The sequence below is a fragment of the Alosa sapidissima genome, chromosome 21, assembly GCF_018492685.1.
Source record: "Alosa sapidissima isolate fAloSap1 chromosome 21, fAloSap1.pri, whole genome shotgun sequence".
Classification (NCBI taxonomy): domain Eukaryota; kingdom Metazoa; phylum Chordata; class Actinopteri; order Clupeiformes; family Clupeidae; genus Alosa; species Alosa sapidissima.
Window position 1 is genome coordinate 5,813,102 of NC_055977.1, and position 10,000 is coordinate 5,823,101.

The following is a 10,000-nucleotide window of genomic DNA, read 5'->3' on the forward strand; positions in this document are numbered from 1 at the left end:
TGAAGCAATTCCTATGTAGCTGTTTTTCTCTGTCTAAATCCCAGTTTTAAAACTGGGCATGAAAATCAAATGGGCGATTGGGCTTTGAAGTTGCTACAGCTGCTACTAACTTGCGGTTTAACAGACTCTCAGTGGAACATGAAATACTCTTTTGTTGTGTGTCTGCAGCGAGGAATTTAAAACATTCTTTAAAGGCCTCACTTTGAATCATTTAAAGTATCATACCAACATGAGAATCACACTGTTAGTGTTCTACTACTAAGCATATGAGTTTATCAAACAAACCCAAAGAGAACATGGTTCTTGCCCACTCATCTATTTGATCTTCTGCCTATAAACTTGTATAATGCCTAGTTTATATTCTTGCATCCAGCTCATTCTGCATGGTATTGTTACAAGTGGCATGTTGTTGGTAGAGATGTTTCTCTAGACGACTACGGACTATTCTGTCACTCAGAATCAAACAGGTTGTGGATCTAGTGGTGTACACTCACTCACACAAACACACACACACACACACACACACACACACACACACACACACACAAGCACAATTGGACTTTAAACTTCTCTGTTCAGTCTTGTGACAAGCAGAACCGCATGGAGCTCATAGCACCTGTTCCGTTGCTCCCTGTTCCATTGTTCTATTTCCCCTGTTCCGTTGTTCCCTGTTCTGTGGTTCTATGTAATTTTACTTTTCCTGGCTGAAGAACCTTCCCTGCACCCTTCTGCCTCTCTTCCTGTCTATCTTCCTCTCCTCCTCTATTCTCCTCTTTGGTCATCCTTTCCTCTCCTCTTCTATCTTCTTCCCCTCTTTCCTATCCTTTTTTATCCTCCTTTCCTCTCTCCATTTTGTCTTCTCTCTCCTCCTCTTCCTTCTCTCTCCTCTCTCCTCTTCTCCTCTCATCTCATCTTTCTTCTCTCTTCACTTCTTCTCTTCTCTCTCTCTTCTCCTCTCCCCATCCTCACTGTTCTCTCATTCCCTTAATTTCTCCTCCTCTTCCACCTCTTCCTCTCTCCTCCCTTCATTTTGTATCCTCTATATGCCGGCCTCTCTGATGTCACGTGGTGCCCTCTCCTCTCTGGCCTGCATCCTCCTGCGTTTGCTTCTTGGCTGATGTCAATGGTTCTAAAATGGCCTGTTCTTCTTTCTCCAAGCCCATTAATGCCCTTCACTGCTCCATTTGTATTCTGGGGTCTCTCTGTTTTAATCTCTATTTTATTTATCTTACTCTCTCTATTCTCTTCTCTCTATTCTCTTCTCTCTCTCTCTCTCTCTCTCTCTCTCTCTCTCTCTCTCTCTCTCTCTCTCTCTCTCTCTCTCTCTCTCTCTCTCCTGTTTCCTACCCCCCCTCCTCCCCTTAGTTATTTTTAAGGAAGTGAACACCTGTAAACCCCGGCAACCATCACCGGGACGCTGTCCCGCATCTCTCTGGACGAGGAGGACGATCCCAAGCTGGCCGCCCACCAGGAGGGGGTCAACTTCAGCAGCCTGCCGGGCAACATCCCCCCTCCCTCCCAACCTCCTGGTGGCAGTGCCCCCTCTGGGCACGCTCAACGAGCTGGGGTGGGCGACTCCACGCCGCTCAAGAAGGAGGTGAACGTGGAGCAGCAGGGTCAGCAGGGGCAGAGCGGTCAGCACCAGCGCTCCGCGCCCGTCTACCTGTGCACCGACAGCGGCCTGGGCTGGGCTCGGCCGGCGGCCGCGCGGTGTCGTCCGGCTCGCCGAACGGCTCAGGAGGGAGCGGGGAGCGGGAGCGGAGGAGGAGGAGGAGGAGGAGGAGGAGGGGGCGGCGAGGGCGACTACATGGTGCTGCCGCGCGGCGAACGGTCAGTCTGAAGCCGCCCCCGCCGCCCGAAGGACGAGAGCAAGCCGCTGAACATCGCCCTGGACGACCCGCCATTCCCCGCCTCCTCCGTCGCCCATGACGCTGCAGGTGCCGGCGGACGGAGAGCCCGTCGCGTACGCGTCCGACTTCAGCTCGGTGGCCGCCGGCGTGCCCATCAACATGGACCACCACCACCACCACCACCCACCACCACCACCACCACATGGGGGTCAACCTGAACCGCTCGTACAGCACCCTGAAGCAGCTGCCCAACGCGCACCACGCCAACGCGCACCACGCCAACGCGCACGCTCACGCCACACCACACGCTGCAGCTCAAGCAGCAGCAGCAGGCGGGCGGGCGGGCCCGGGCCACAGGGGCGCCCACACCCTCAGCCCCAACGCGCTGGAGCGGACCCGCAACGCTGCCACGCAACCTGGGCAGCACCCACGCCCACTCCCCGGCCTCCCGCACGGATCCCTGGAGGTGAGCAGGACACAGGGGGGGGCAAACCTCTACACGGGGGAGGGGCAAACCTATACAAGGGGGGGGGCAAACCTATACACGGGGGGGGTCAAACATCTACACAGGGGGGGGTAAACCTCTACATGGGGGCGGGGGTCAAACATCTACACGGGGGGGTCAAACATCTACACGGGGGGGTCAAACCTCTACACACTGGGGCTCCACAGGGGCGGGGGTGTCAAACCTCTACACACTGGGGCCCCACATTTTAGGCAAAGTGTATGGTCAGTCAATGAGCAATGACCACAAGTGTCTTGTGCTTGAACTAAAAGTATCATATGGTGCAGAGTAATGACCTAGTTGTTATATTAGTTTTAGTCACACTTAAGACTTTTACATTTTACCCCACCATTTGAATTGGGACTCTCTGTCCATATTTTTCACATTTCACTCTGGGGTTTTTTAAACAGGATAGCATGTTTCAAAGGAAAGGAAAGCTGATTCCCAAGCAGATGATTACAAACTTTAGCAAAGCCAGGTGTCTCAGAATGTGCAAAATTAAGAATTTCTTTTTAAGAATTCACTTTTTGAATTTTAGAATTCATTCTATTTTAGAATGGATAGAATTCACTTTCATCTCTGGCTGTTCTGCTGTTTCAACTGCAGTCAGGGCAGACCGTCAGATCGTGTTTCGTGTCAGAGCAGGAAAAGATCATCAGAAATCATGTTGAGAGAAAAAAACTTATATATCATATCATCAGGGAGAAGTAAACACTCAAGAGTGAGAGAAAGAGATGAAGAAAAGAGATAGAGAGAGATACATGAGAGAGAGAGAGAGAGAGAGAGAGAGAGACATGAGGTATCTGATAAGACATGGCTATCAAGTGAAGGCGTCCTCTAGGAATGATGCTTTTGAACAGGGGAACCGCCGATAGGTCTTCTTGTGGATGATAACAAGTGTACATTTTCATTTGGGACCAAAAACAATTTCAGTCAAGTCAAGTCAACTTTATTTCTATAGCACATTTAAAAAACAACTGAGTTGAACCAAAGTGCTTACAAAAAAACATAAAACAATGACAATGGTACAAACAACAATAATAACATAACATGGGGGGGGAAATAAATAAATAATTGAAATAATAAACAAATTGGTCAAAAATAAAATAAAGAATAAAGAGTGTGTGTGTGTGTGGGGGGGGGGGGGGGGGGTATTAAGGTAGATTAAAAGCTTGGGAGAAAATGAAATTCTTTAAGTTAGACTTCAAGTCGGTACAGTTTTGAGTAAGAATGAATAGCATAAAGCATAGCCTCTGAAGGCAACTTCACTATATCAAAGCATATATAGACCCTTTCAACAAGATAAACAAAAACAATGCTTGAACGTTCTATTTTGTTCCCAATCTACTTCCTCTGCATTAAGATAACAAATGGAATGTTAAAACGGAAGCCTTGTGGGAACAACTATGATGCTGATAATGGAACTCTCTTGAAAGGGTCTATAAAACATTTAAGCCATTAAAGGTGTGATTTGTAGGATTGTTACCGAACGTTCTGTAGGCCAGAATCAAAACACTGGTGAACGTTCTCAAGACTACCAGATGCGAGCCTCTTCTGGGTTGCCAGATGTAATGAAGACTTAGCTAACATTAGTTGACCTGCAGCTGCTTTAACGTTTCTCCAACCATGACCCAGCTACACATTACGGAAACAGTGAAAACAAAAAATACCTCTCTAACCAACGTAACATATTTAGCTGAAGTTAGCGATGCAGATGAAGTTTAGCATAGGCTACCTGTTGTGGAGAAATATGGCCAGCTCTGCGTCAGACTTGATATTCTTCGTTTGACGAAGACGTCACCATCTCAGGAAGCTCCTCCGATGTCCACTTAATTTGTTTCTTGTTTTAATTTTGCCTGCCTCTCGTAGGCGTTCATGACAGCTGTTGACAGTTGGCCTTTGCTAATTTGGCAACCCAAATAGGAGGACGCGCTAGCCCATTATTAATACGCTATTCTAGAATGAATCGTTCAAAACATAAACGAAAATTCCAAGAGATTCCGCCTCGTAACTAATTTTTTTTTCATGGGTTTTACGGGGTTTTACAGGTTAGAGTAATGTTGTCAAATAAGCCATTACTTCAATTCATCGTGTTTCCTTACTCTCTGACACCATATGGTGATAATTTTTGGAATGGTTACAGTTTATTTTCTATTATTTCCTACATACTGGACCTTTAATTGACTAGACTCAAAAAATCATTAACCTTCTATGCTACTTTGGAGAGGGCCTCTGCGGTGCAAGAAAGAATATGAGAAATGACCAGTACATTGTGTTACTCTTTTTCCTGTCACACCATCTTGTGTGGAGAAAGCCCGTACAAGTCAATTACCGAACCGATAATGGACACATAGAAGCTGCCCTCGATAAATGATGATTACGGTGCTAGTTTCAGGTTATCTTAGCAGACAGCAAAAGAGAGTTTGATCGGTTTCAAATGGCACTTGATGCCACACTCCCCTGATAGGCATCTTCTAACTTGGCCGTTTATCACATTTCAAGCTGAGACATAGAAAAAGAGACAGACAGAGAGAGAGAGAGAGAGATAGAGAGAGAGATGGACGAAGAGGGAAAGAGAGGGAGAAAGAGAAAGAGAGGAAGAGAGAGAGAAGGAGAAAGAGAGAGTGAGAGAGAGATGGAGGAAGAGAGGGAAAGAGAGGGGGAGAGAGAGAAGGAGAGAGAGAGCGAGAGAGAGAGAGAGAGAGAGAGGAAAAGAGAGGGGGAGAGAGAGAAAGAGAGTGAGAGAGAGAATGAGAGAGATGGAGGAAGAGAGGGAAAGAGGGGGAGAGAGAGAAGGAGGGAAAGATGGTCCATCAGCACAGCAGTAGCCTCTGGGTTGGACAGGCAGCTGTGGGGATAGAGGCCTAGCCTGAGGTGGTGCCCAAGAATAACTAAACATACCTTCATTAGAGAACACACACACACACACACACACACACACACACACACACACACACACACACCTCAGAATCCAATGTCAGGTCGCAGGTGGCTGTGCTCTCTTCCTTTGAGGGCAGTTCTCAAGCTAATAAGGCTAATTAAGGGAAGCTTGACAGCCTAACACACACACACACACACACACACACACACACACAGAATTCTAGTATGGCATTTATGGGGTTTTGATAGTGCCCTTAAACAGAGTTCATGGGAAATCATGGGAGTGTGCTTTGCCTAGCAGATGAGTTGAAGCCAGATAGCTAGCAATGATCAGATATGAGAGACCAAAAGAAGTGGACTCATCACACACACACACACACACACACACACACACATTCGTTTTAAGAGCGTAGAAGAAGTGGACTCATGAGGTGGCTGGACTCTGATTTAAATCCACTAAATGAATAGATTTTCATTCAGTAAAAAAAGGTATTTAATTAAAGATGCTGTGAACAGTTTTTTGTGGTATTTCTGTGATAATGTTGATAAGGCCGAAGCCCAGGCCTACCCACCCCATGGAATGAAAAGCCAGGGGATTATGGACAGATAGCATTAGTCATTAAAAGAAATTCAATTAAAGTATTAAACTAATTAAAATCCATATCATCCTATATTAAAAATGTGAATAAGGGGGCTACGGATTCATGTAAATGAACACTTCTCTTTTAATATGGATGACTGTTGTTTCTAAGAGGCTTTTGATGGAAAAGTAGACATTTGCTTCCTTTGACTGATTCACTCACTTACTCGCACACTTACTCACTCACTCACTCACTCTCATGCTCACTCACTCACTCACTCACTCACTCACTCTCATGCTCACTCACTCACTCACTCACTTAGGGTCCGTCACATTTCTCCCCCCTTAAAACTTTCACTTGGTTTTGATTGCCCTCAACATTAAAGCCCCCTCGACAAGGGAAGTGGAGGGTAAGATCTTTCCCTATGAATTGGGACACCACTATATGCAAATTAGCATAGCGAACGTGCTCACCTACGTCACGCGCAGCGCTGACGTGTCTACCGGTAGTAGCCTGCTACTATTTTCATTCAGGAACATGCCCAGCGGTCATTGTTGTGTGGGCTGTGCTGGTTTATCTACGTCTGGTTAATCAACAAAGATATTTGTGTTCATATGAATGCCAGAACACACACCTTAAATATTGACGAATCTACCCAGATCAGATATAGCCTATAACGTTATTTTATGGGCAGAGTCTCTCAAAGCACTCAGCAGATATCTTGAACATCGTCAGATATCTTCGTGAGATATTTTCTAACATTAGTGTTTAAAACTCAACAGTGCATCAAACTAACATATGGGACACCCTAGCCCTACACGGGCACGCGCAAAAACGAGGGTTAGGGCAAAAATCTAGTGGTAGGGGAGGTATTGGGACGGGCCCTTACTCACTCACTCACTCACTCACTCACTCTCATGCTCACTCACTCACTCACTCACTCACTTTCTCACTCACACTCATGGCACAATGCACCTGAACAAGCCTGCAGACGGTAGACACAACGCACGTTCACCATAACCTACACAGCAACAGAGCCACTCACTCACTGATGAGGTGTATCTCGTGTTTGGGGTAGCGCTCCAAGCGTGACAGCTTCTCGCGGTCACTGGCGTCTAGTCTTGATAAATGTCCTGTTTTGTTTTTGTTTATTTATTTCATCAGGTTGATAACAAACTGGCTGTGTTTATTTATTACTCTTAATAAATCAGGTGTGCAGTAGCCACAGGTGATGCTGGCTGAATACTGGCATACCTGAGTGTGGCGTCTGCGCATTTTGGACATTACGTCTACAGTCCTCCAGGGCTTTCATTTGCTGCATCTCCATCATATTAGCAGTATTCCTCTGCAGACTTATGTGTCTTAGCTGAGGTTTATGGGAGATGGAGTTTTATGTAAGGATGTCATGAGGTCAGAGATGGCCTAGCCACGCCAACCTGGTGTTTAGACTACTCTGTGTGTGTGTGTGTGTGTGTGTGTGTAGTAGACAAAGGATCCGAGAGCCTCATCACCTTTTATGGCTTCATTTTATAGATGCTGATGCTGGTTTGTGCGTGTGTGAGTGTAAGTGTGTGTGATTGCTGGTGTGTGTAACGCACCTTGACCTATGAGTAATCAAGTACTAACTGATTCTAATAGCAGAATACAATAGTGTTCTCAAGGTGAGCACAGATTATTTGATACCTCTTCACATGACTTTGCCATATGATGGAGAGCTCATAGACAGATATAGAGTACCATTCATCATCAGTGGTACATGTCTGGTCCCATCGCGTTGCCTTACCGCGTGTCTCGCGTTGCCTTACTGTGCGTCTCGCTGTGCCCTACTGTGTGTCTCGCTGTGCCCTACTGTGCGTCTCGCGTTGCCTTACTGTGCGTCTCGCGTTGCCCTACTGTGCGTCTCGCGTTGCCCTACTGTGCGTCTCGCGTTGCCTTACTGTGCGTCTCGCTGTGCCTTACTGTGTGTCTCGCTGTGCCCTACTGTGCGTCTCGCGTTGCCTTACTGTGCGTCTCGCTGTGCCTTACTGTGTGTCTCGCGTTGCCTTACTGTGCGTCTCGCGTTGCCTTACTGTGCGTCTCGCTGTGCCTTACTGTGTGTCTCGCTGTGCCCTACTGTGCGTCTCGCGTTGCCTTACTGTGCGTCTCGCTGTGCCTTACTGTGTGTCTCGCGTTGCCTTACTGTGCGTCTCGCGTTGCCTTACTGTGCGTCTCGCTGTGCCTTACTGTGTGTCTCGCTGTGCCCTACTGTGCGTCTCGCTGGCAAAACTGTGTGTGAGCGAGCAAGCGGAGCAGAGCGCGGAATAGCACTTCTGAGGGATCACACTCACGGTGTGTTTGTGACATGAACAACGGAGCATGAATCCATGTGATTGATGGTGTGTTCTCTCCCCTCCACCCCTCCCCCCACCCCCTACCACCCACTCCCTCTCCCCCACCCAGAGGAAAAGAGTACGGTACTCTGAACTGGACTTTGAGGTAAGATCCTGCCCCCACCCCCCCCACCACCCAGCTGCCAGCTGTGCCCCCCCCCTACACTCTTGTGTTTTTGTCTGCTTTAGCGAGCCAAACATTTGATTGACGCATAGAGGAGCTAATGGTATCGCTTCCCCCCCCCCCCCCCTTTGCTTTCTACGCTTTGGTCAGAAGCAGTCCCTAAACTGCGCTTCAATTCAAATGGTGTCTCTTCAACGCTAAACCGAATGGTCCCCGCAGGTACGCGTAATCCAGCAACGCGTTAGTTCCAGGAATGCATAAATCATTAATGCATTCATTTCAATAAAGCATGAATCCCCACTGAGGCAAATTTCCCAGTCATTACCGACAAATTTCTCCCTATTATATTTATATTATATTATATTATATTATATTATATTATATTATATATATTTATATATTATATTTAAATCTTCATGTGCAAGGAAAGCCACACTTCACTTTTGCTGTTGCCCATTATATAATATATAACCTTGTATATGACTTAGGTAAGGGTTGAAGACACTCCATTATAAACTGTCTGTGTGTATGTGTGTGTAAGAGTGTGTGTGTGTGTGTCTGTGAGAAGTGAAGTTAATAGTTTATAAGATGCATATGGTCCCAGGGGAATGGTGGGTAAGTGTGTGTGTGTGTGTGTGTGTGTGTGTGTGTGTATGTGTGTGTAGTGTACGTTTGTGTGTGTGTGTATCATGTTTGGTGTGTGTGTGACCGTCCGGGGCTTGTAGTGGCGTCATAGAGGGCTCCTGTTATGGAATGTCTGAAGCCCTGGAACCGAGCAAACCTCCAGTCGTCATAGAAACCTCCTCCTCACAGTCAAACCAAAGTCCCACTTATTATCAAGATCGACTAAGCTAGTTATCCCCACCACAAAACTGAAAGACCATGACATGACTGGAGATTTGCTCTCCGCTATGGAGGTGCCATCATAGAGATCAAGGTATGTCTGGCTGCTGGATGAACTAATAGCAAACCTCTAGCCAAGCGCTTTATAACCTGTCCAGTTAGGCACCTTCCTGCATGATCCCTCACCATCTAACCACCACCACCACCACCCCAACCCCCCCCCCCCACCCCCCCGCATTTACTAACAACATCCCCACCTGACACACACACACACACACACACACACACACACACACACACACAATCCCCCGCCCCCTACCCCCTCCACTGCCACTTCACTTGAAACCTGCTTGGTAAGATTAGCATAGCTATGTCATAAGCATGCCATAGCAGTGGAGATAAGCTCTTATGAGACACCATGACAGCGGACGCCCAGTGATTCAAATGTCACACAATGTCCCATGTTGGTCAAGTGTTCACCATGCATGACACTGGCACATCACTGGACCCGGACTGCCATGGCTACTGACAGACAGCATCCAATGGCTGCCTTGCTCTGATTATGACATAGATATGGATGTCTTCTAACGCTAGTTCAAGTAAATGGTCCCCCCCCCCCCGACCTTCCCATTACTCAGAATGGCAGTCAGTCATTCGCCTCTAACGCAGGAGAGACTAACTGCTATTACAGTAGAGACTCCTGCCAGGAAGCTGGAGTGGAAGAATGGCAGTGTGACAGCGAAGGAGTGGAGAGAGAGAAAGAGAAAGAGAGAGAATGAGGAAGAGAGAGAGAGAGAGAGAAAAAAGACAGAGAGAGAGAGAGAAAGACAAAGACAGAGAGAGAGAGA

General features: G+C 47.1%; 2 protein-coding genes across 6 annotated transcripts in view; both read left to right on the forward strand.

Moving 5' to 3' along the window:
- The window catches only part of LOC121696134 (adhesion G protein-coupled receptor B2-like), a 38,609-nt gene extending 36,846 nt beyond the window's left edge, over positions 1–1,763 (forward strand). The window contains exon 11 of the mRNA XM_042077461.1: positions 1,366–1,763. Within this exon, the coding sequence (XP_041933395.1) occupies positions 1,366–1,601 (236 nt within the window). The 3' untranslated portion in view covers positions 1,602–1,763. The remainder of the gene's footprint in view (positions 1–1,365) is intronic.
- Positions 1,757–10,000, forward strand: part of LOC121696086 (adhesion G protein-coupled receptor B2-like) — a 22,558-nt gene continuing 14,314 nt past the window's right edge. For all 5 annotated transcript variants that reach the window (XM_042077410.1, XM_042077411.1, XM_042077414.1 and 2 more), the window contains exons 1-2: positions 1,757–2,316; positions 8,256–8,291. In XM_042077410.1, the coding sequence (XP_041933344.1) occupies positions 2,053–2,316; positions 8,256–8,291 (300 nt within the window). In that variant the 5' untranslated portion in view covers positions 1,757–2,052. The remainder of the gene's footprint in view (positions 2,317–8,255; positions 8,292–10,000) is intronic.